General features: G+C 49.1%; 1 protein-coding gene across 1 annotated transcript in view; it reads right to left on the bottom strand.

Moving 5' to 3' along the window:
- Positions 1–21,621, bottom strand: part of MAP2K5 (mitogen-activated protein kinase kinase 5) — a 122,566-nt gene extending 100,945 nt beyond the window's left edge. Inside the window, exons 1-8 of the mRNA XM_078885992.1 lie at positions 21,399–21,621; positions 16,956–17,004; positions 16,278–16,345; positions 15,615–15,684; positions 14,322–14,362; positions 13,473–13,564; positions 11,318–11,366; positions 4,361–4,425 (exon numbers count right to left, since the gene is read on the bottom strand). Of these exons, the coding sequence (XP_078742118.1) occupies positions 4,361–4,425; positions 11,318–11,366; positions 13,473–13,564; positions 14,322–14,362; positions 15,615–15,684; positions 16,278–16,345; positions 16,956–17,004; positions 21,399–21,500 (536 nt within the window). The 5' untranslated portion in view covers positions 21,501–21,621. The remainder of the gene's footprint in view (positions 1–4,360; positions 4,426–11,317; positions 11,367–13,472; positions 13,565–14,321; positions 14,363–15,614; positions 15,685–16,277; positions 16,346–16,955; positions 17,005–21,398) is intronic.
- Between the last annotated feature and the right edge of the window lie 5,185 nt (positions 21,622–26,806).

Here is a 26,806-nt window from a genome sequence, read left to right as displayed (position 1 = left end):
GCTTGGTTCTATTCTTCAATTTGTCTCAAAGCAGAGTAATTTTCCCCGAAATTCTACTCCCGAAGCAATCGTAGCGCTGGGCACAATATCCTAACTAAAATTTTCTCGAATATTCAACATGGCATTGAATAAATATTGCACTTATGCACCCAGTCCATGCTCATGCACGATGATTTCACCGCGATACACACGAACGGAGCCAGGAAGCGCGGAGTTGGTCATGACGTCGCTCTGCGCTGGATAAATCCGCACCGCCTGAGATCGTTAGCGAGCGACCGTGTGCGACGGACGACGCAAGCGGACCAACGCTGAACGTTTCGATACGAATCGCGGAGAAAATTACGGATGGAGGGAGTATACTGAAAATAAATTACAATTCTGCATGTAAATAATAGAACTTACATGCTTGTGATCATTAATACATGTTTACAAGAAGTCGTGCTAATATTCTCAAGCAATACAATGTTTTATTATTCCAAACTTAGCGGCTCTTTCTTAATCAACAGCAAGATCGAATACCTCGACATGCTACATCTTGTTATATGACGATACTTCACCAGGTTGGTGAAGGGGTGGGGTTCAGGACCGGTTCATGTATCACCCGGCCACCGATGTTCACTGTGGCCGGGAATTGAACTCTGGTCGCCACCTTCATAGCGCTGTGCACGAACCATTGCGGTAATACTCCTGCCACAGCAACTTACATGACTACAGGGCGAGGCCCTCATCCAGCAGTGGAATGACAAAGCACTGTCAAAGCAATAAATACAATTTTACTGAAATGACTTAGATTGCGCGGGGATTAGTTTTAATGGGCGACTGAACGATGCACCATCTGGAAACCCATTCAGACGAGGGCCTTTTTGTTTTCAGGCAGAAAAAATTCCCTGGCTCGAAACATTCTGGGGGGCAAAAGAGAGATTGTAATTTGGGGGGGGGGGGGGTGCTGGCTGAGATCCACGCTCAATCGCCGATAGACAGCGCTAATATTCCGTTTCATTTTTCACTCGCAGGCGATGGATGGGGGCGTGGCCATGGCTCACCCCTTGCCCCCGAGGCTTGCGACAGCGGCGGCAGCAACTTAATGACACAATGCATCGAAAACAAATTGGCCCAATTTATTAAATTGAAGAACCTTAAACCAGATGAAAATAAATGATTACACACTAGTTATGTTAAATGATCCCCAACACATCTGAGCCAAGGAGTAAGCAATTGAGATAAATCTTATTTTCTATAACATTTTGCGCACGGTTGAAACAAATCAATACGGAATATTTTCTGGGGAAGGGAGGTGGGTGGGGGGGTTTGGCGGGCCAGGAGCGGAGTTGTGGCTTTTTTGTGAGTAAAACAGATTGTGCGTGGGCGTGGAGGTGAGAAGCATTAGCGGTGAGCGACCAGAGCCCCGGCCCTGGAGAAAAGTTTAAGTTCATTCACTATCTCATTGGGAATTGTCAAAAAAATGTCTTTGATCAAGATTCCTTAGATTTTTTGAAAATATATACCTTTGGTCGTTTTATTTTGTATCCCTTTTAAAATTCTTTCCCATGGTGCGATCGGCGTCACATCATAAAATTGTGATTATATATTTGGAAATCTCACAGAACGGTGTACCTCCAACATTTGCAGAAGATATTTGTCACAGGGCACCCTCTGGAAAAATAATTCAAGTCGGCTTTTTATCCTTTACTCATAACGGGTCACACAAGCCAGCAAAACGTATGATTTAAAAATTCTCCAAGCTGGATTTAGTTACATTCAATGCCAAAATTTCGAATTAATTTGTGCAATCTTTGGTGACTGGAATGAGACCATCCACTCGCCTTCCATCACAGGGCAGTTAAAAACCCCGAGTTGAACCCATGACCTCAGCGGTGGCGGCTCAGCACTCTAACACTCGAGGTCATCGGGCCACCTGCAGATTCTCCGTTTCGTGAGCAGGATTTCCATACGGTGACAAAAGGAGAGGGAAAAAAACGCGACAGCATCGAGCGCAAAATAATCAAGTCAAGTGTTTACTTACAAAAAATTCAAATAGCCGTGTCGGCGGAGAGCGAAACACAACAGAAAAACAAAAGGATAATTTAATTATAAATGCAGTAAATACGAGGCCCCCCCACCCCACGTCCCCTCTGCCTCAAGTGCGGGTTCGGAATTGACGGTACGGATTGTGCTCGGACGTCCGAGCCGATTACCGCTCATGGCGCGCGCGAACCGGTGTCTGTCAACAGCGCAGCGCGGTACTGGCGCAGGACCGCAGTCAATTCTGCGACAGCGACGCCGGCTGCTCAGCGTGAAAACAGAAAGGCGTAGCGTAAATGCGGTCACTCAAAAAATTAAAAAGGTCAAGGTGCAGCCCCTGTACTCAGAATGATCACGAGAGCTGCCTCTCGACGCTATTCATTTGCTACTCTCCCACGCTGGCCACGGCATCTCCGGCAAAAGTCGGGTGTTTACGCAATTTAGCCCAGCCACACGCGACCTGCCGGTGGGCTAACTGTGGCGTCCTCACCATTGGAACCTCATTTGCCAGTAAAAAATATGATAATTGTTTTTTTACCCTTCTATCTGGCAACAAAACTGACACCTTTTTTACAAGGAGTCATGTTTGCATAGACCACAATACCTGCAGTCATAATGCAAACAAAAAACATAACTCTGATAATGTGCACTGTCCTTGAAGTTGATTGGTCCACACCCGAGACAGCTTTTCTTAGATCCTAGTCTCCTTTTGGCGTCATCTGGTCCAACCCATGGCGTCCTCGTTTACACTTTTGTGTGGGCAGAGGTGGAGGTGGGGGCGGTGTAGCCGGTAGGAGACGATGTTTTGTAATCGAAAGGCAGGGTGGGGGTGGGGGTCTTTCACCTTTGGCTCTCAGTCCGGTGCTAACAGCAACGCTCGTGAAGGCTCGCTCCCATGACAGGAGCAGTGGGCTCTCGAGTCGTGATTAAACGAGATCTTGCAATAGCCTCAACGCGCGTGAAATACCGCGCACCCCGTGCGGCCGAGTGTCCGAGCGCAGGGCCTGCTTCTCGCGACCCCGACCAACGGTAAAATAACTCCAACAACAACAACAGCCACAATCCCAACAACTGGCCATGACCTCTCTAACCCTACATCCATTCTTGTCCGCCCAACCAGCAACTGTTTCTATATAAATTACCCGAACATTTACAATTACCATAAATATGTTAACCCTAGCAATAAATTGTATGCCAACAACATTGGCAAGCCTCATTAACGAATCAACAATAAACCTGCCCTAATCCTAACCATTGCCTACAAATAATTGACACATCTTTTAATTCACGTCTAAAAACCATAAAAACATAATAAATATAACAAAACATGAAAAAGATAACCCTAACACACTGGCAATAATGCTAAATTAGTCCTTACTAACCACAATACCAACAACATATTTCACAATGTTTACAAAAATATACATAAAAATTGCCGCTGGACGAATGCCTCTTCACACTGCTGTCAGTTATGGGAATTGTATTCTGACCACACTTCACCACGTTGGCCAACGCGGGCTGCTGAAGTGAGCACCCTGAACCGATTGAGATACCACTCAGTGCTGAATGTCAGCCGTGGCCGGAAAGCCTGCTCGGGATCGCCGAGGTTCAGAGCGCAATTTGCTAACAACTGCGCCCCCCCTCCCCCTCCCCTTGCTTAACAATAACCTAACCCCACGCAATAACAACAGCCCGAGCGCTAATGACAGCCTTAGCCTCAAAGGTCTATTCCCAACCCGAAACCTATCAAAACCTACGTCTGACACAATCATAATCCTAACTGCTGTAATCCCAACAACAACAACAGCAGCAGCCGTAACCGCAGCCCCAACATTGAGGCAACAATGGCTGTACGTACACCGACCCCCGACGAGCGGTGCCAAACCCCCGCCCCTCCGTGGACGCGCGAGCTGCAGCGCAACGGGCCTGGCCACTCGACGTGGTCAAGGATGCCACGAAGAGCTTCCATTTATTTAATATCAGAGCACGGTCCGATTTTAGTATGCCTCGTCAGCCTCCACCAATTCCCTCTGCTGCTGCTACTGCTGCCTGCCTCCACCAAGAGGCATTAGGCATGTAAATGCATGTGAGGCAGCGGAAGTAATTACGGGTCATAAATTCGGCAGTACACTACTCCAATAAAAACAGATGCCTCCGAGCTCCTTTACAAAATATTACCTTGTATAGCGAGCATCTCATCTGTTGGACGTTCTATGGGACGTGACGCCAGCTGTTTTCTTACGATTTTTTTTGTACATTCTTTTTTTTTCGGTTGTTCTGTCGGAACGTGCGGATGGACCGACGGAACTGTGGGTGACGCCAGGCGGGCCGAGCTTACTTGTAGACGGTTCCTCCGTTTCCATGGCCAAGCATGTCCTGGTATTCGATGTCCTGCTCACTGATCTGCAGGGGGGTGGTTGTGGGGGGGGGGCGGCAAGAACAACGCGAGCCCATTAGCAAGTACGAAAGTGACAGGCCTCACCGGCAACCGAAAAGGAAAAAGCTGCCGCCCCTCTTCGGCCGATCCTGGTGGTGCCCACCGTGGCAGCTAATCGCTCATCTCTCAGCAAGCGAGCGAATCTCTGTGTTCGGTAAAAAGCCAAAGTCTAGCCGCAGAAAACAAGACGACTTGGGTGCCTACGTAGGCTAGACGGTCAAATAAACGTCTACACCTCCACATCTATGCTGCCCGCCTTCACCAACCCGCGCTGACCAGCGTGGTGAAGTATGGCCAAATAACACCGACGACGGGCAAGGCGTGGGGAGGCCCTTGCGCAGCAGTGGACTCGCAAGCGCTGAGCACGAACGAGGGCGTCAAAAACGCGGCCTCATCTCAAGACGCTGGCGAATTTTCGGAAGACATTCCAGTCCAAAAAGAAAAATCACAGCTCTCTGTCAATCCCCTGCTGGATGACCCCCTTCACCAGCCCATACTGGTGAAGGGGGTTTGTTTCACCATACTTCACCACGCTGGTCAGAGCAGGCTGGCGACGAGAGATTTAGACTAAAGAGGGCAGCGCATCAAAGGGTTATGTAGTACGGCGCTTAAAAGCTCTCATCTCCCCCAACTACCACCGGCCCGGGCTGAGCGGCGTGGTGAAGCACGGTCAAACAACCTCCACGATCCACGTGGCACGCAAAGGCCCTCGTCCAGGAGTGGAGCGACAAGGGGGCCGTGCGCGCACGGCGCGTTGGCTTGGGCGTGCGTGCTAAAGGGCAGCACACGCACGTCCCTTCTGTCAGCTCACACAATGGATGCGGGAGCGCCTGTCAACTGCGAGCAGGGGGTCACTGATGCCATTTGCCCATACTTCACCACACGGTGTAAACTAATTCGCGGAGCGGCGCGTCCGCCACGCGGTTACAAGGCGCCCGCCGGTGCAACGGCAGAGCGTGGGAGACGCGGAGCACCGAGCGCGTGAGAGAGCGGGCGCTTCGAGGCGTGCGAGCATGGGCGGCGGCGCAGTGGCGATGGCCCACGAGACGTCACATTCTTAATCTCGGCAGACAACTTAATTCATTCCAAATTGTCGAACGATTTAAAAACACTGCATTAAACATTAGCGTCGTGGGGGAAGTAAGGGGGAGGGTGGGGGGAGGAGGCCGGGTGGGGGAGGCGGGGGGGGGGCAGAAAACGGTTAAAAACCGGGACGGAATAATGACCGCAGCGGGAAAATGGCAAGCTCGGTTCAAAAGCGGCGTACACTCAGACGTACACGCGGACGTACATGGGTGCACACAGACGTACACAAAGACACAGACGCACACGCAGACGCACACGCAGATATAACAAGAAGAAAACAAATGACGGTATCGCCGGAGAGACGAAGGCAAGGTAGAGAGAAGGCAGAAAGAAGAGAAAACGTCGAGGGGAAAAGATTATTCATGTGAAGAAAAAAAAACGCCCAATCAAACGAAGCCCCTCAAGGTCTGTGCGTGTTACGTCTGAGGTCGTGTCAAGTGCAGAGCCGATCAATACTCAGTTTGTCAAGCAATTTATAAAAAATAAATAAATAAAAATAAGGTGTGCGGTGGTGGCTGCGGGGAGGAGGAGAGGGTGGGTGGTGGGCGGCGGTGGGGAAGGTGTTACGAGTGAGATGTAAACTGTTCGAAACTTTGCCAACAATTCACAGTCAGCCGAGAGTAAGCTCTGGATTACTGACAGGCAGTTTCATTACTGGCATATTCTACGACCCATCGCTGTGCAGGAGCATCAATATGAAACTTTAAAAAAAATATTTTTGTTGGTTATTTTGTAGGGTCCTTCCTTGTCTTCTCCGCTTGCTACGGGTTAAAATGCTTCTGCATTGAGTTTAAGAGGGCCCAAAAAGATTGCAAGACATGCAGTACCTTCTTGTCAAACTTTGGCAAATAATTAATTGACAGCAATTATGTAATTTCATTTGGGGGATTTAAAGTTATTTATGAAGGCTTTAAAGATTAGCGCTGATTGGATGCTAATGACTTAGCCACAACATCCTACCAGAGTTAATATTACCTGGATCTCAAAGAAATTAGTCTTTAAAACACATTTTGCTTTAAAAGCAAATTAAAATGTTCTTAAAATATTAACCCAATAACATAATCGCAACAATAATTAAAATACGCTTGTGCAATGATCGCTGGAGGGATTTTTTGTTTTAAAATTACATCCACGTAAAGCATAACGCTCCAGCAAGAATTCTAAATTGGGACACTGTCAAAACATTTAATAATAAAATTAAATTATAAACTCAACAAAAATCCAATGTTGAAATACCAAAATCATAACTTAACCTTTCGTACACTAGACACTGACTTTCCCCCACACAGCTAAGCCATTGATTTTGACACTGAATAAATAATGAGCTTCCTCAACACCATATTCAAAATTAAATTGCAATCTAAATAAAAATCAATGGCCGTTTGTTGCACCGTTTCTTTTTTTTACCGTGTTAGTAAGTGGTAATGAAGGCAACGTGTCGGCACTTAAGAGCAAGGGCCCCCCCTCTCTCATCCGTCCTAGCGCTTAAACCTTCACGACACCAACAAAGTACCAGTGATGAAAATACCTGTCACTTCCAAAATATCATGTCCGTTTGAAGCAATATTTCCCCTCCGCTATTGATTTTTTGTAAACACGACCTTAACCAGATGGATTTCATATTGCGCCATCAGACTCGGCCGCCTCGACCCTTTAATAGGTTACCCTCTTGGTCACGAGTGGACAAATTTAAACGGATGGCGACGGCCGTCCACCAATCACAATTTCGCCCTCATAAAAACGAAATGGCAGCCAATACGCGCCGACGAGAAACGACACTTCTTTTTTTGTAAATAATTAGAGCGATTGCCATTTCGCCGCTCGACCTTTCGGCCAGGGAGCGAAATATCATCGAGACAAATTTAGGGGCCATTCCAACCGCCCCAATCAATCTCGCCCATTACGGACAAATTTCGGAGTAATAGATCTATTACAATAACAATCTCGCCACGCGACATTCGTCAATCCGAGGCCGCGAGCGGTCGTTTCGAACCTGTCAATATCGGCGGTGCGCGGGGAGCGCGGGGCCGCGCGGCCCGTTTTCGTTTTTACTGAACGCCTGATGAGGTCAATATTGGGCTGTCAGTTGCGATTTTTCCTCCTCCTAACGAGTCTTTTCGCCAGCGCGAGCTGATATTGCGCGTCCGCGCGACGGCAGTCGATAGCCGCGAGTCGTTAACAAGGCAGGTCCCGTTTAATAGCGCGGAGGCTCGGTTTCAGGAGGGAACTGCCAGGCAAAACAAAAAAAAATCCTTTTGCTGTAACCACGTGAATGTCTCTTTACTGCTCGCAAGAGAATAAAGACTACAGAGCGCTTCCAGGACGAGCTGGGAGGAAAATATTTATATCAATTTCTATTGCGCGCCACCAATGAAAAGATTCAAGAAAACGAAAAATTATTGCATTTATCAATGTGAATGCAGCGGTATGAGGAACGAATAGGGCACAAAGGAAGGAATAGGCTGCTGTTCAATTAATATTTGACAAAATAGGGCTTTCGGGAGACCTGCAACTTTAATTGAACCAATCTCAAAACCTTTCACGTGAGGCCACTGAAGAAGAAAACAAAAAGATGCCTTCGGTGCGTTAATTCCGTTCTTTCGTACGTCTATTTATGTGGACGCGCACGTGTGTGTGTGTGTGTGTCCGCAAGCACCACTTTCCATCTCTTGTCCATCAATCTGTCGTTTTTCTCTATCCAGTCCCCACATCCACCAACGCAAGCACACACACACGAATTCGCACCCCCCCCACCCTCGCGATTACAAAAGAGAAAAAAAACATTCAACCCCCCCTCCGCTCCCCCCAGTGCTTTTGCCTGGGGTCCCCCGCCCCCGTCCCCTTGCGTAACACACGAGCGGGCTTGTCTGTCCGCAGGATGAAAACTGATTGAGTCTGACTGCCGGGGTGAGGGTCAACACCAACCCCGCTGTCATCGCTCCCACAAAACAGACACTTACGGGAAAAATGGACCCGACCTCTGTCCATTCACACGGCCCTATTTATTTTGCTAAACGAGTTTGGGCAGCCCGGCAACTGCAATTTGATGAACGCCTTTTGTGCTATGCCGCGACCTGAAAATAATTTTGTTTTCGTAAAGATATGTATCAAGCGGGCAAATAAATATATCAGAGGCGGAGAAGCGAGCGAGGATGCGAGCAGGGTGGATGGGGAAAAGTCGTCTCGTTTTGTTCAAACTTTCGCCGAGAGATTCGGAAGCGGACAACTTGAAAAAAATGCTGCGCCGAGCCACGGGAGCAGGGGACAGACACAAATGGGGTTGGACCCATCTGGATTTGTAGGTCTGTTATAATTACAAGGGTTTCGTGATTTATTGTAAATAGAGTGTGTGTGTGTGTATATATACGCTAAGGTAATCTCCCACGGCGATGCCACTCACCCAACTGAGCCTTGGACAATTACAGTAGACCCTAAGAATCTAAAGGTGCCTTATTCTGGATTTCAGACCTGGGCATTAACACTGAACCCTAGGAAACGAAAGTATCCTAAGTCTGGCTTTATGAGCCTCAGGGATTAGCATCGGATGCCTAGACTCGAAAAGGGTGCCTTAGTTTGGCTCTATGAGACTCGGGCATAAACAATTCACCCTTAGGATCCCAAAATTGACTTGGTCACTGAAATTGTCGATGGCTGGTGGTCAAAGAATAACAACAGAGCAGAGGTCGCAATCAGGTACCCGATACCCGTACCCTACCCGATACCCGGCTACCCGTACCCGGCCGGGTACGTGTACCCGTTTGCGACCTTGGTGCGGCCGGGTACGGGTAGGCCGTGAGTCACTGGTGAGTAACCGTTTGTCACTCATTTCCCAACATCTTGTCTCTTCTCACAATTCAAGTTCCTAGAATCAACCCACCCGCACCTGCAACATGGCTTCATCCCAGAGGTCGCAATCGGGTACCCGTACCCGTACCCTACCCATACCCGGCCGGGTACGGGTAGGGTACGGGTAGCCGGGTATCGGGTAGGGTACGGGTACCCGTTTGCGACCCTGGTGCGGCCGGGTACGGGTAAGGAATCAAAACCCGTTTGCGAACTCTGCAACAGAGTGACGGCCAACGGACAGAACACGCCCGAGGACGACCGCCCAGGAAATGGAGCGATGTACTCAGCTCCAGTGCGGGAGATGAACACCGTGCGAGAGATGACAACCGGCTTGAGAGGGCCCTTATCCAGCAGCGGATTGATAACGGCTGATGATTACGAACGCCGCGCATCGTTTAATTTCACAACTGAATACAAAAAAAATATGGTACACTGATAAAGCTGCTAAATGCTCCGCTAACGAAGCAGTAAATAGCGCAGAGGTACAATATTGTTGTCAAGCAGGGGTTTAACGATGTTACAATTCATCGATGAACATCGACACATAAGTTCAAGAAAAATGCCGCCAACCGCATGTGCAAAAATTAGTTTGTTTTCTATCCCTATACGTCGTTTGCAATTGGTTTCCAAGCGACCTCTGCGGCGGCCAGATGCCGCTAAGTCACCAAAATGGTCAAATGAGCCTCGACGATTGAATCGAATAACAATCCCAGAATTGTGACAAATCATTGAATCGTTGACTCGTGACTGGGGCAGAATCGTTGCAGGCTTCGTGAGGAGGCAGGGTTGGTGGATGGCGACGAGATTATTTTGTGCATCAGACACTGATCTGCAGAGAAGTCAGCCAGGAGATGGCGGTATATAAAGTTCGCTGGTGACCATTCTGCGCTGCATTTGAGCGCTCAATTTTGGCATGCGCACGTCTTCACCGGCTGACATCGTTTCCGTCGACGTGTTTGGCCAAATGACCTTAAAAAAAAAGTCTCCGCAAAAAAAAGAAGTTCTGAGACTTAACAGTCAAGGCTTTGCTGGATGAATAAAGAATGACGTGGCTCTAATGTGTCCGTACAAGAGACGGCAAATCAGCATCATGGTGCGCGCTTACTACCGGCTCCAGTCGGCGAGCGAAAGAGCAAGAAGAGAGATTAATTCCGCTCGCCAGAGTAAAACGGGAGCGCGCCGCATCTGGCAAGGACGCCCTCGGGTTACGTTTTCGTGAAGTTAAAAACGGCTTTAATTTCCAAACTTTTCTGTAAGAATGACAAAAAAACAACTCGGCACTCATTGTGAAGGAAAATAACGAACAATAAAGAAGCAAATGGCATGGCAGTAATCTTCCAGAAATAGGGCAGCGCATTTGAAAAAACAAATTGAAACATGGGGGTGGAGGGGTTGGGGGGGGGGGTTATTGCCGCATTATGCAGCTATGACAGAAATCGCGCAAAAAAACGAAGCCAACGATTAAAGAAGACAGGAAGAGAGACACATATTCTTAGGTTTTTTCGGTAAAGTCATGTAGGTAAAAAATTTCAATTAATAAAAGTAAAATAAAAAATAAATCACGCCGTTTCGGAGGCAACACAAGCTTCCGTCTTCAGGTGGAACTGTCACAGCATGCTTGCTGTATCATGATACAGCTATCGTGCTGTGACTCCGAAACGTCGTGATTTTTCTTTTATTTTACTTTTATCAATTTTAATTTTTTACCTACGTGACTTTACCGAAAAAAACCTAAGAATATGAATCCTTGCAGTCACGAAAGCTTCAAATCTAGAAAGAGAGACACAGGATGCGTGGCGGTGCAACCGGGGCAAGTGATTCGACGCCGCCGCTTTCGGCGTAGTAGAGACGCGCGAGCATTTCGCGCGAGCCCGTGCATGCAGGGACGGGAGAGAGTGTTCGAGCGGCCGCGATCCTTTGGCGTACCTGCTCGTTGGCCAGGATCTTATTTAGCTCTGCCGAGGGCTTCTTTAAACTGCAATGACAAACACGGGGAGGGTCAGGCAGACAATCCAGTTTCAACCGATAAGCCGATACCCGTGGAGCGTTCGGGGCACTCCATTTTTATTGCGGGCGGTTTGGCGTGTCCCAGTACGGAGGTGGGTCACGTTCGCTTGGCAGGGCATGGCTCGTAAGCACTTGCGTGCATTTCACACATAACACTCGTGTGGACGAAAACTAAAAAAAAACCGCATCATCCCCGCATGCCATTAGTGACCGCAATCCCGACAACATCGCCATTACAGAAATGCTTTATTCTGGGCAGCCGCGTTCGGCTGCCCTGGACGGAGTTTTGAAGGAGGCTGCCGCTGGTGTAAGGGGAATATGCCTTTAATAGCGGCTGGTTAATTTAGGCGCGACACGGGCACGCCGCAGCCCCACTGTTCTGGCGGAGCGTCGGGGGATCTTTGAAACGTCCGCCAGCGAACGGGACTAACAAATTAGCATCGCCTCTGAAGGACGGAGAGCCTCGGTGATGCCGCAGCGCCGCCCAGAACGCACGAGGGCTCTGCCCTCAGGGCTGCCTCCTTCCCCCCCCCCACCCGCCCCTCCTCATCTCCATACGGCCGACGAGTGGCCAGCGACTCCGGTGAACATGCGCCGAGGTCACTGGGTAAAATGTGGCCACCGCACCAGACTATCAACGACATGGATTGCTTTTTTTCTTCTTCTTCTTCTTCATAAATCAGTAATAATATTTTTTTTCCCTGTCCGTGGCGGTTGAACAATTATCTTTGCACGTTTTGCTTACGGTTTGAAGCTTTATTTTCCTTTATGAGAATTTGTGCGCTAAACTAAGTGATTCTATTGAGTGTCAAATATTTTCACAATAAACTATATTTGCATATAGCTAGGTTTTTTTTCTCCACTGTGAAGTGCCTGGAGATGTGGTTGCATTTTGACGCAACTATGTGAATGTAAATTGCATTGTAGAAGTTTGGCTTGTTTCGACAAATATCTCGTTGCATCTACTAATATATCTTAAGAGTATGCATGTAATGACGGATCGATTCATCAATGCATGATGCGAGATAATTTCGTGTTTACTATTCATGAAAATTACACGCAATTATATATTATTGTTACATTTAGAGAAAGGCAATGATCAAAACTACACAAACGAGATGGACAACACAAAAGAGACAAAAACAAAAATCTATTCTTGAGTCAAACCGTGACCCCGAATCGTAGCAACGTATGGAGCCGCTGGTGGCCTGGCTTGTGAGATGGCTACCATAGCTGACGCTGACGTTGTCATACCTGTCACCCTCGAGACTCCCACTGTTTTAGCAGAACAAGTCTCGTCATCTAAAACCCTTAAAATACATTTCTGTTTCGTGTGCTGCCTGCACACTCCACGCCAGATTATATACGTACAATATCTTAACGAGTACAATCGCTTTGTTTGCATATTTCCAGTCCAATATTTTAAATAAATGAACCTCAATTCGTAAGTGCATTATGGAATGTTTTCCCAATTTCGACGGGGTCACTTTCACGGACACGTTGCCGTCCGTTCGCTGCAATGGACGGCTAATGGCGAGCAATCCCCGTTCTCTCTCCTTTCCCTGTCCAAACACGCGCACCGTTGCGCACTCCCTGCTACTCGCTCAATATTCCACTGTGTATTGCGAAGGGACGCAGAGTTGCTGTACTGTGATAATCGTCTCAAAAAAATGTTTTGCACGCTCTCCAGGTCAGGTCGTAGTAAAAAATAATTCTCTCCGCATTACAAAATACTAATTTGTTGCCTCGATCAAAAGCCACTTTTATTATTCTACCAATGATTATCCACATGAGTGAAGTGCCTGAAATGTACTGCCAAAATTGTGGAACACCTCGCTTGTATTTCGGGGGGGGGGGAGGAGAGAATGTTTAAATTGCGATATGTGCGTCCCATATCATAGAACAGGGGGCTGAAAAAGTACGAAACATTCCGTCCCCGAACTTGTGGGCTTGCCGAACCGCATTTCAGGGCAATTACAGGCCGTGCCGTTGTGCGGGTGGAACAACCGCGCCGACGCCGGGCGACCGGCTCAAGCGACGTGCGACTCTCGTGCGTCAGCCGCCCGTCCGGTACCTGTTGGTGGGGAGGCCGCTACTGCCGCCGCTGTCGCTGGCGCTGGCGGTGGAGGCGGTGGCCCCGCTCCCTGGCCCGGCGCGCGTGTTTACCTGCGGGCGGTCAGCAGGGGAGGGGGTCGCGTCACGTGCGAACGGGCGCTGCCAAGCGCTGCCTCCTAATTAGCCCGCGTCCCGCCTCCCTGCCAAGGTTAATTATTCTGTCGGCAGGTTTCCGCCGACGGCAAAGGAGCCAACCGGACGCGGAGAGGGATTTTTATATATATATATATGTTTATAAAATATTTTTTGCCGTAAAACGCTACCTCCGCCTTAATGCTTTGCACAAGCCAATACCTCGTTAACTGTTGGCTATGCCCGTGAAGTGATGATGGGTTTTTTTATACAGTAAAAAGGGTTGAGAATTATTAGAAATGTTTTTTAAGGTAACAATTGTCACAACCGATTATGTGTTTCATATCTGCCACCCCGTTATTTTCCAAAGATGAAAAAAAAAAATCAGATTTTTTTTTACCTGTGTATGGACATCAAAGGAGAAAAAAATAGTTAAAGTGGGACTTTCAATTGTTTAACAGAGGCAGTGATGCGGTAATATGTAATGGTTAAAACGAAATGAAATCAACGTGCAGTGTGACAAAAGGCTCGACTAATGTCAAACGCTTGGCAATAAAGCAGCTGTTGAAATTCCTTTGCCCACATTTAGCCAATCTACATCAGCATTACAAATTTATGGCCTGCTCACCCACCCCCTCCCTCCGCCCCCCCACCAACACCCACCTCCTCCCCATTCCCCAACACCCACAACCACCCCACCGACCCCCCCTCTTAAAACAATTATTGAAATGATTACCTTCAGGCCGTGTATGTTTCGCTTCCCTGGTGGCTTGCAAGCTGGAACAGAGTAATTGAGCTAAATTGGGGAGTCGTATTCAAGCGATTTATAAATATGTCAGAAAATGAATTGCGCGCGGGGAAGGAAAATTGAAACGGCCGCGAAAATTAGCGGCGGGAAAAAATGATGGACAGAGCGAGCGGGCGGGCGGGCAAGCGGGCGAGTAAGCGAGCGAGCGGGCGGGCGGGCGAGCGGGCGGGCGGGCAGGCGTGGTGGCTTCATGACGATCACTCCAGGCAAGGACTTCTTTTAAATGGCTCCCATATGTTACCGGTCGCCGAGCCGTCGCCTTTGACAGATTCCACGGCCACCAGGGCCTCTTTTTAAGCGAGCTCCTTGTCCACCGGCCATCAATTACCTTTTTAACTATTCCATTTTTTATTTAGTTAAGGGAGTGTTAACGTGTCACGGCGCCGGCGCGGTGTGGGCCTGCTCCGGCGAGCGAGCCAAGCGGAGCGAGCCGCGCTGAGCGAGCGATCCCCGTCACCCCTTCTGGGTCAGGACGTGGCAACGCGTGCGTCCGGTCGGTCAGCGAAGCCGTCCCCGAGATTTCATTATTTTGTTTTCAATTCTCCAGCAGACACTTGCATGAACTACAACGTTTGTCTGCAAGCAGCTTACATTGTTACGTGCGTAAGCACGTAACAATGCATCGAGTAAATGTGGTCGTTTTTATGCCTGCGGAATCAATTATTTTTGCCGTATGCAAATTATATGGCAGAGAAACGTTTTTGTCACATTGAGGATAATGAAGCGAACGCAAGTGTAGGTATGAGAAACATCATTTTTAAAAATACAAATGAGGTGATGAAAACGAGACAAAAAATAAAACATTCAGGAAACAATTCCAGAACCCCGAATCGTGACAATTCTTAAAATTACTGGGGGAATGAATCGCTACGTGCCTATTAAATATGCTCTTCACTAAAATTACTAATTTTGTGAACCGAATCACCTAGGAGAATCGCAAAGATTAAGAGAATCTGGGAAGAATCGTGACATGCCTCTTGTCGACCAGTCTCTCACAGCACCGTCACAAAACACAAGGGACATTGCGCACAAAGAGGTTACAAAAATAAACGCAACCAATTTTCATTTTAAAATTCACTTTAAATTATACCTAACAACCAACTCTCTACCGTGGTGCCCACCTCTACCCCACGTGCCCTCCCCAAGAGGCTATCTTCGCAACGGAGCATCGCAGCAGCAGAAGCAGCAGAACACAAGAATGACTTCAAGTCTGGCTCTTACCCCTCGGGTAGATGTTCAAAGGCTCCACCATTTCCCCGGACATCTGCATGTCATGCATCGTGCCCAGGTACTGCGAAGAGACAGCGTCTCAGTGAGTCTCGGCACACCTCAGCCCTCAAATAAACTCTCTGGTGTACACGGAGGGAGCGGATGTTTATAGAACACAAGTGAAAAGGGCGAGAGTCAGGGCAAACCGTTCACAATGGGGCAAAAACTGCCGTGGAGCACGGCCAAAGCATTTCTACGAGATGGGATATTCCCGCGGCGGGTAAACAAATAAATGTGAAACGCGCAGAATTAGGCGTCGCAATTAAAGCGAAGCCACGTCACAAAAGTCACACGCGGACAGCCAAGAGAAGTGGCAACGTTGTGTTTTAAACGCAATCATTCCAAAAAAAGTTTCCCCCCCACCCCCCCGAAAAAATTTACGTCGCCATTTTAGCGTAATTAAATGAGCGCACGCGCATCGAAGGATCGGGCAGTCTCGTTGGTTTGTTTGAATTTTCGATTTGGCTCGGCATTGTGGCACGGCCAGGCCCCTTCTGCGATCGGTCCAAAATTAATTTTCAGCTTCCTTTCATGCACCTTCAAGTGGTGCTCGCCAATGTTTGATTCACAATTTAACATTGGCAGGCTCTATAATGCGACGCACGCGGAACACACATAGGCCAGCATGGCTTTCATTTCGTCGTCGCTCCGAACGGTGATTCTATCGCCATCCTCATCCTCGTCTGAAAGGGAGAGAGGGAGAGAGAGAAAAAAAAACACATCTTTTTAAACCTTTCAAATGCGATTTCGTTTAAACAGCTCGTCGTCTAGCGTATTCATGTGGATTTCTAGCTTTTTTAATGTAAGATATGGAATATCACGAGTTACAAAAGAAAAAAAGAAAAAATCAATTTGGTGGGGGTTTTTTTTTTCCATCATCGTGTTATTGGCTGATAGAATAATACTTATTGTAAATGAAAAATTGTAAAGAAATACTATATTTTATTAAACCTTGAAAGGAAAAGTTATTTTTTAATGCAAGCAAAAAAAAACCTCTAAGTATTGACACCGAGATGTCATTCCCGTTGAGATTAGTCACTAAAATTCAATTTCTCAAACCGAATCTCTAAATGTGAAGCATTACAAAACAAGAAAAAACCCAGGGTTCTTCCGTTAAATTATCAGCCTTCAAAACTTATCGCTCGCCCACCAAATAATCCGCGCCTCAAAAAAATGCGCGAATATTTAAAGGGTAATAAGTATATAAATTGCCACGGGAAAAAAAAAACCTGCATAATCAGATGCAAATAGGGTGTACGGAACCACACAGGACGGAGGAGAAAAAAAACTCACATTCAAAGGCTGTGGTCGTGGCCTCAGGGAGGACTTGACTGATGACATCCTGACAAAAAAATAAAGGAGACATCTGAGAATGTGTAACGGCGGCGGCGGTGGCGGCCTCCTTCACTCCCCATCACAGTTTGGCCATTTGTTTTGCGTCTGCACCGCACTGTGGTCTGCGCAGTGTGCTCGCACACAGACAGCGCAGTGGGGGGGGGTAATTCCTTGCCTCGTTTTTTCTGTCAAATACGGGAGCGGTGAGTGCCCCCTGCTGGCTCGAACGTGGCCAGCGTGGCAGTGACGGTTCCACGCGATGCTCCTCGAATTGTGCATGTGTATATTGAACTTCTTTCGCACCGTACGTAGCCAACCGTGCGAATCGGAGGTACGGAGGGAAGCGCACTAAACTCGCAGCTACAAGAAGCCAAAAGACAATTTTTTTTGAGCAACCGTTGCTGGAAATCTTCCACCGACAACTTCTTTTGATTTGAGCAACATTGCCGACTTGCACGACGAAAGCCTAGGCCGACAGGGGATTTCCACCTGCAAAACCGCAAGAAAACGGTGCGGACAGCTGCGATCGGTGAAGATTGTCGGTAGGAGTTGTGATACTTTACATTTTGCCCAGTGTGTCCGTAGCCTAGAAAGGGTACTTGGGGGAAACGGTGATGCAGAAGTGGCGGCGTTGGTATTAAAACTCTCTACGGCTGTTTGCATTCATGAGGGGAAATTAGCCAAATGAGAGCCAGACTCATTGACTGAGGAACAGATTCGCTGAGTAGAAGTAATGACCAGAAAATTGTGCGCGTTGCATTTGTAGTGGAATGGAGAGTGCGGATGATCCTCGGGGCCATCACGATGTGAGAGAGAACACTTAAAAAAGACAACGGATTGTTATCATCAGCCAAGACCTATCCACTGCTGGATAAATGACTCCCCAAGCCATCACCGACTCTCACGCACGGTCTGGCGATGCAACAGCCCGTCTAGTTTCTGCACACGAGCAGATTTCATCACCTAATCTCTGTTGGTGGGTGTCCTCTCGGGCACGTTTCCTCCATTGGAAGCCACTATTATTGTTACTTCTCCATGACCACAAAAAGCCTTTTGAGCATTTGCTCCACACTGTTGTTAATGCGGACTGTTAATGGGCCGCGCCTTGCCGAGAAGACTCAAAGAAATCAAAACCAGACAAGAAGTTGGCCCGTCTAAAAAAAAAAAATCACTTTTGGTAAACAGTACAAACCAGTGGCGTAGCGTAGTTGGTATAGGCCCTGGTGAGATGAAGGTGCCTACGCACTCCAAATCCATGGGCACCAGTGTAGTTGCACCGCCTGCACACTCAATATCTACCCCGCGCTGATGCAAACGGCTCTTGGGAAACGTTAATATGGGAGTCCGCTAGTGGAACAAGACGTCCACGAGCAGTGGCGACGTATTGCGCTGTGCAGAGGAATAGCCCGTGTCTCGCTGCACAACGATTAGCTGTGAAGGAACGGATGGATCAATGCTGGATAAAGAGAGGAACACATGTAAGATGTTCGCCGTCTCTTTAGCTCAGAGGCTGGAGGAGACGGTGGAGTGGGAATTCGTTTTGCGGGGGGGGAGCTTATCAAGTTCAACAGCATTTTTTCTTATTTGGCATTTAAATGCAAAGCAATCTCAATGCACTTTAATAAAAGAGTATATGGGGGAGGGGGGAGGCAGAGTAAGGGAAGGGAAACATGGGAGAGAGGACAGAGATCATTGCTGCCAGAGCTCAGGATGAAGCACACTGGGGCCCAGCCACCAACAACGGACCCCAGGGACAGCCAGGCAAGCGCCACCGCGTGATTATAGTCTCAAGTGCCGCCACACAGGATGACAAAAGCGACAAGATGACCATCGTGGCAAACCGTCTCGCAGTGGCATAGCTATCGAGTGTGCAGGTACTACAACTGCAGCTGGGGCTGAGGCACCGGGCTATAAATTGGGGGGGGGGGGGGGGGGAATTGGACATGGAGTACCAATTCATTCCTCGCGCCTGAGTCCACGCCAACCACAATGCACCACTTCCCATCTGGCTTAAGAAAACGACACTTTCGGCAAGCCCAAAAAGAAAGGTCAGAGTCAGAGGGTGGCATGTGAGACCTGTACCGCAAGGTATGGTTCATTACAACACTGATGTGGGTATTTCATGCATTGGCAGTCCCCAAGTGAATTTTAGTTTTTTATTTCCCATTCATCTCGAATGGGTCGGCCCTCATCTCCAGTTTGGAGCCCTGGATCAATTTTAGAAATGTTAGGGGCAAGGGAATCGAACGTACTCCTCTTGATTTCATAAAGTGATACGGATTTTATCAACCACAAAAGGGATGAGGGCGTAGTGCATCCCAATCAGCAGTTGAACTCGTAACCCTGAAAATGCGAGTTGCACTTTGTGATCACGACTGCACTTGATCCTGACCAACCATATTATATCTACTGCCAGATGATGACCTCTCCAAACAATCATCATATTTCACCGTCTTGTGATACAACGATGATCGTATTGCTCCGTCTGCACGGTAGACACCCAGTCGCCATGTTCTTTCCTTTGGTTGTCACTCTGTCTTAGGCTGAACCAGCGGCCATCATCCCCATTCAGTGACATGTTCCGGCCCAAGCCCACTTAATTGTCTAAACAGACAACAATATCAGGGTGAGATGTTCACTGCCTCGCCTGGTATACAGGAGGTCGTGGGCTCCATCCTGACCCTTGACACCTGCGTATTTGGAGTTTGCATGTTCTCCCCGTGGTCGCGTGGATTTTTCTCCGGGTCCTGCGGTTTTTCCCTCCACATTACACACACGCGTTTAGATGCTTTGGATTGCCACCACGTTAGGATATAATTTATGGCCAGGTCGCTTCTGAAAGAGAGCTGGTAATTAAAACAAAATTGTTCATAGTTATAGTATATGATGTATTTAACTCTAACCTTTGTGTTTCTCTTCAAACTCACGATGTCATTCCATGCATGCGTGGACTTCTACAGCACGACTTGGCTGGACGCTATGAAAACCGTTATAATCTGGTAAAGCTAGTCCATTTAGTGAGCCCCAATTGTGCGTGTGTGCGAGTGTGTATTCGGCTGTACAATACAGCAAACGGACGTCCGCACATAATAAACAGGCAAACGCACAGACGTTCGCGTTATAGGCATGCGACCTCGATGACTCGCACGCTCTTGAAAATGCGTATTGAGACTCAATTTCGAATGTATTTTTGGACACGAAGGGAACAAAAGGCAGCTTTGCTGCAATCCGCTAGAATGAACAGCCAATTAAAATCAGGTGAAATTGGTCCACATTTCTCCACGTTGCAACCTATGGGGCCATCTCAACCGCAGCCGTTTAGATTTTTGTTGGAAAAGTTTTTGGTCAATGCAGGAGTTGTCGAACGGTTATCTCGTGCAAAGACGACAGGCGAAACGATGATTAGTAACATTATTATGAAGCGAGCACAAGAACGCTCACATTTCGTAAGCAGCTTACTCACGGCATTGCCTGTTTAACTACACCGCCACTTCGCAGCAAAACATGCGTCTCTCTAAAATTGTTTAGTGTTGTATGTTTGTGCAAACATTATTGTTAATTGCCGACAGTGTTGACTAAATTCTGTGTAGTAAATAAATGACGTCACGCGATTTTTGGCCGATTTTTGGCATCCCCCTCCCCCCCCTCGTCACACGGCGTCACAAAAAGTCAGACCCCCCCTCAAAAATGATGTCACAAAGCTCTGCCCCCCCCCCCCAAAATAAAATAAAAATCGCTTTAAATTATTGTCATTGTAGTGCGTATTTAATGTGCCGCTGCACTCTGATGTTGTAGGAGAAAGAATTTATTAAAAAGTCTATTTAAATAAGATGAACGTGTTGTCTATATTTATTTAAAGTTGCGCATTTTGATGTGACGTCACATTTCTCAACCCCCCCCCTCCCCCCCTCGTCACACATCGTCACAAATGTCTGACCCCCCCTCCCCCCCAGGTGCTTGACGTCATTTATGGACGGCCCCTTTGTTGTTTCACGTTCGCATTGCTATCATGTTTGGATGTTCAGATTGTTTGTTTACGCTCACTACTGCTGCACTGCTTTGTAACCCGGGCCCCCCCCCCGTCTCAAAACAACGAAACTCAAGCTTCTCAATGGGCCCCGGTGGCCACTTTAAAGAGCTGTCAAAGCAAGCGAAGCACGCGGTCGCTTGACCACCGCGCAGAACTCAATCCTCAACGTCGTCTTCTCAACTCGCGTCTCTCGTAAAAACAAAACAAAACTCGCGCGATAACTCTCGAGAGGCCTGGCTCGAGAACAGCGCGCTCGCCTAGCGACCGAAGCCAGACGAAGGGCGGTGGTGGGCCCCCTGCCCACGGGGGGGGGGGGTGAGGGGCGGTCGGGGTCGAAGTGAGCACTCGTTCGCGGCGGCGCCGTCTCTCACCAGCACGTCTCTGAAATAGAGCTGCGGAATGGGGTCGACGCTCCAATCGACGTCGTTTCCATCCGGCGTCTTTATGCGAATTACGAGCGTGCGTTCGTCCATGGCTGTCGGCAGGAGCGAGGGCTCATTCTGCCCGGCGCTCACGATTTTTCGACAGTGGCGGCGGCGGTGGTGATGATGATGATGGGGGCGGTGCGCGCTAACACGTGCGTGCCACTTCCGGGTTCCCTCCTGTGGGCGGGGCCACGTGCCCGTGCCCCTCCCCCTTCCCTCTTCCACCCCGCCCCCTCTACCCGGAGCTCACCCTCAATTGTAACCCTTCACAATAAACTTAATTTGGAGCATACTCTTAGTTCTTTCGGTAAAGTCACGTAGGTAAAAAATGAAATTAGAATTTAAAAAATAAAATAAAATAAATCATCAAGTGATGCAGAAAATCTGACTGTGACGGTCCCACCTGATGACGGAGACTTGTGTTGCCTCCGAAACTTCGTGATTTTATTATTTAATTTTCATAAATTTTAATTTCATTTTTTACCTCCGTGACTTTACCGAAAAAACTAAGAGTATGAATCGTTGCAGTCACGAAAGCTTCAAATCTATAATTCATTTGGAGCTTTCGTGACTACAGGAATTACTCTTTGGTTCTTTCACAATAATTATTTGGGTCTCTGCGATCGAAACGTCGTAGTTTTTTTTGTTAATTTTTATCTGTTCTACGTGACTTTCCCGAAAGACCCAAATAATATGAATTCATGCAGTCGCGAAAGCTTTAAAGCCTTCACAATAAGTTCCAACTTTGCATCGTGTGCGCGCGTGGTTTAGGGGTCGTCCATAAATGACGTCACGCGATTTTGGACGAATTTTTTACCCCCCTCTCGTCACACGGCGTCACAAAAAGTCAGACCCCCCCCTCAAATATGACGTCACAAAGCTCTGCCCCCCCCCCAAATGCTTAAAATCGCTTTAAACTATTTTCATTGTATTTAATGTGGCGCTGCACTTTGATGTTGTAGGAGAAAACATTTATTTAAAAGTCTATCTAATTAAGTAGAACGTGTTGTCTATATTTATTTATAAAGTTGCGCATTTTGATGTGACGTCACATTTTTAAACCCCCCCCCGCCCTCGTCACACATCGTCACAAATGTCTGACACCCCCCCCCCCCCCCAGGTGCGTGACGTTATTTATGGACGGCCCCTTAGCCGAGATGATACGTCGACGTTGGCGAGAGTGACCTGGGGGGCATTGGTCTGCCAGTAGCGGGCGATGTCCTGATCGAGTAATTTCTTTGGCGACACTGCGTTAATGTTCCAAGCCGTGCACGAGCACAAGTAACGAGGAGAATACAAATCAACGCATTCGTCAATAGCACCGTGGCTTTAAAAGGATACGGTTACGATAAGGCGACGTTTCAGGCAAGGGTTCTTCTTCAGAGCACATGCGCCATTGTCCGAAACGTCGCCTCCATTAACGTGTCTTGCGCAAGGCCACTTAATTTTCTGAGCCGTCAATGTGTCTTTAACCTGAATGTGCGATACAGATGGGAAATTTCCCCAAACGAAATAGGCAACGTTTCGGGCAGTGGCCCTTTTTCATAGCACGTGTGCCTATACTTTTTCCCTTTTTCTTTTTGTATGGCTGATGGAGATGTAGAGCGACGGCTACAATTTCACATCCACGTGGTCAAGCCCAGATAAGCGCGTCAGGCGTAGCGGAGCGTGTCGTGTTTGCGGATCGGGGCATTGCACTGTTATTGACAAATGTGTTAAATTCTTTCATACCAGGGATCAAAAACCGACGACCCTTGGGCCATCGACAGTCCGCGACGTTATTCCATTCAGCCCATAAGCACGTGGTTAGGTGGTTCAACGGTAAAAAAACAAACCGAGCTGCTGGCAATGAAAAGGTTGCGAGTTGAAATCCTGGTTGGGGGTTGACCCAGCTTATCGTCCGTCTGGGGCCGATAAAATGAGTGTCACTTTGCAGGGAAGTCAACAGTGGTTGTCCTATGAATATAATGGCACCTGCCATAGGAATGCAGAATTTCTAAAACTGGTTTGATGGTTGTGAACAGCAGATGAGCACGGCTTCGTTGACCATTTGAGCAAGATATCACTTTCGCTTGATCACTTTGACTTCGAAACGGCCCCCAAACGATATTTACCGATGACTGTGAGCATCTCAGCTGCACTAACCAGGTACTGGCAGGGAATATTTTCAACCTGATAACAACACCATTTCTAATTTTGGTGCGCTGAGTCATCACAGAACATGTTAGACATTAGTAGTAATTATTTGAGCATCCATACACATTGAGGCTAGTCTGAAATTGCAATGACTTATTTGTTGTAAATAAAACCAGAAAAACTTGGTGGTCATTTATTTGTATACTCCTCCAAGGCAAAGTTACACCAATGCATATTTAAGTCTCGTGAGAGCCAGATTGGGTAAATTCCTACTGATGATGTCCTTTATTTAGCAGATGGCCTTCATGTGACGCGTGTGGAAACCATGTTAAGATTGACAGGATTCTCCATCATGGGACCTCCTTTGCCAGTACCAAAATATGATAATAGGTTTTCCCCCTTTTTTCTGGCAACAAAACAGGTGTTAAGTTGTTAAAACACCAAACTGAAACCTTTTACAAGGAATCATGTCTGCATTAACCACAATGTGGTCAGAATGCAAAAAAAAACACTCTGATAATATATGTGTAGGGGTGTTAGAGAGAGAGCCCGTTATGCATGGCAGCCTATGGTAAACAAACACAGTAGGCGGGGCTACATGTGTGCACGAGCAGGTGCCCTCTGCGACGTCCGCGCCAGACACCCTGGGGGGTCGATTCGGTCATTATGATCCCCCGGGGCCCCACCCCTCAGGGAGGGGTTGGGTATAAAAGGGGAATGTATCGAGGGGCTCGGGAGTGTTGTGTTAGCTAAGAAGAGGAGACGGAAGACGTCCTAGATAGAGCCCTGGTCTCCCCCTGGCACGCCGTCCTTATCAGGACCGCGCAGGCTCGAGCCAGTGGCGTGGTACCAGAGCCAGAGCCAGTGCTGGTCTGGACTCTGGGTACCGGGCCCGACTGACCAGTGTCGGGCCAAGATAGCCTCCCCTAGCCCATTAGAGGAGGACTCAGAGGCAGGCTAGGGTTAGCCTAGAGGTGTGTCCTCAGATAGACGGGTGAGGGGGCCGATACCCCCTCAGTGTGTATGTCACAACGTGTGGTGTTAAATAAACAAGTGTGCCTCCAACTCCGGTGTGAACGAGTCGTGAGCGTTACTACATCTGGCGTCAGAAGTGAAACAAAGTACGAACATGGATACACGCCGGACGACTCGAGTCGGGGTACCAGAGGCAGAAGACACCACTGCAGTCGGAGGGCCCGAGACGGCTGAAGATGCCATCGACCAGCCGGGGCTGGGCGCATCCACGCCACAGCAGCTGGAGGAAGGGGAGCCGTCGATGGAGGGGCTGAGGGAGGCGCACGCGAAGCTGACCGAGCTGCTGTACGCCGCAGCCGCCATGCTCGACACCATCACGCAGCTGGGGGCTGCGGGACCGCCACGGGGCAACGGCAGCCGACGATCACAGCGCCTTCCCGCCATTTCCACGGAGCAACATTTTGAAACTCCCGCCATCGCCGCAGCTGCTGTTGAGGGCGTGGCCGCTCTAAGCATCGCGTCCAACGGCGGGAGTACAGTACCTGCCGCGTCACCACCAACGGGCGGAACGTCACCACGGGTGCGACCGGCGATGCCATCGCTGGTTCGTGCCGACGCTGACTTGAGTGAGGCGGACGAGGGAGTGCGTTCTTCCTCTGCAGCTGCTGCCTTACATCAGCGGCTACCTCCACTCAAGGAATTTGTGGGCGAGGATGGCGACTGGGGCGGCTTCCAGCGGCGCTTCCTCGCTCACCAGGAGATGGCACAGTGGACAGACGCCGAGGCTCTCCGCGCGCTGCCAGCACTTCTCGACAGCGACGCCCTCGCCACTCTAACATCGGCTTCGAAGGAGAGGCGCTCCACGCTGCGGAAGGCGATGCAGGTGCTGTCGGCGGTATATGGTCCACCATCGGACTGTCGCCAACTCTTTTACGATCGCCAGCGAGGGACGAAGGAGTCGCCCCTGGCGTACCGCACAAGCCTCCTGGCACTGGCGAAGGAGGCCTTTCCACGAATGGATGACGAGGGTGTCGACGCCATGGTGACAGAGAAGATACTTTTGCTGGCGGACGACTTAGACATCGTCATTGTCGCACAGGACGATGCAGAGATGTGCTCCCTCCAAGCGGCCCGTCTTCTCCACGCAAACCTGTCCTCTCAACGACGGAAGGCCAGCAAGGCGGCGAGCGGGCGTGCCGTCGCTGCAGCCACCCTCCCGGCGGAAGAGGTTTGCGCCATCGACCATCAACGGCAGCATGGAGCGGGAGTACGGGAGGACCGGGCCGGTTCAAGCCGTCTACAACATCCATCGTCGTCACCAGCGCTTCCACGCTGTTACAACTGCGGCATCCGGGGCCACGTCGCCTCGGGGTGCCGCTCTCCTGGGCAGCGCAGGACGACACCTCAACGGGACGCTGGCCCTCGTCACAAGCTCCACCATCATAATCCGGCGAGTCGCGGCACCCCTCATGCTTGGCCCACGCACACGCCCGTCACACACTCAAACACCGCAGCGAAGGGGGGGCCAATATCGCGTACCATGGCACCAACACGCACCGCTCTGGGTACTCAGATTGAACCCAGCCAGTGGTCCGTGTTGGCCCATCGGGTTGTAGCCGCGTCGTCAGGGTCGTCGGCCGTTGTGGGCCACATCGATGGGGTCGAGGTGCGCATCCTGGTCGATACAGGAGCATCGGCGACCATTATTTCGGAGTTGATTTATAACATTCTCCCTGCCCAAAGCCGTCCTTTGATGCCTGTTAACGTGCCATTCTTTGCTGCTAACGGGGGTTCACTTGGCATCATCGGACAAATTCGTGCCCAAATTTGTGTCGGGGATATTAAATTGTCTGGGCCGATTTTTGTTTCCTCCTCGCTGGCGGTTCCGTGCCTGCTGGGGACGGACTTCCTGGCCAAAATGCCGATTAGGATATTAATCGACCAGGGATGCATTGAGCTCCCATCGGGCCGACGCATGGCGTTTCTGCCATCCCCCGCTACGAGCCGGACGGCGTTCGCGACGGTGCCGGCGTTCGTAGATAGAACGGTGCGCGTTCCTCCGGGGGCGCAAATGTTGATTCCCTTGAAACTTCGGCGGCCCTTCGCTAAGGGCATTGGGGCTCAAGGGGTTCTGTTGGGACCGTCTAGGGCCGGGGTCAGTGGACCTGATTTACTCCCGGCCCAGACCATAGTGAGAGGGGAAGGAGAACCCTTCATCGCGGTCCTCAATGTGGGCTCGCAGA

Source organism: Lampetra fluviatilis, chromosome 3 (genome assembly GCF_964198595.1).
Source record: "Lampetra fluviatilis chromosome 3, kcLamFluv1.1, whole genome shotgun sequence".
In the NCBI taxonomy this organism is placed as follows: domain Eukaryota; kingdom Metazoa; phylum Chordata; class Hyperoartia; order Petromyzontiformes; family Petromyzontidae; genus Lampetra; species Lampetra fluviatilis.
Note: the sequence above shows the minus strand (reverse complement) of the source record. Positions and strands in the feature narration are given on the sequence as shown.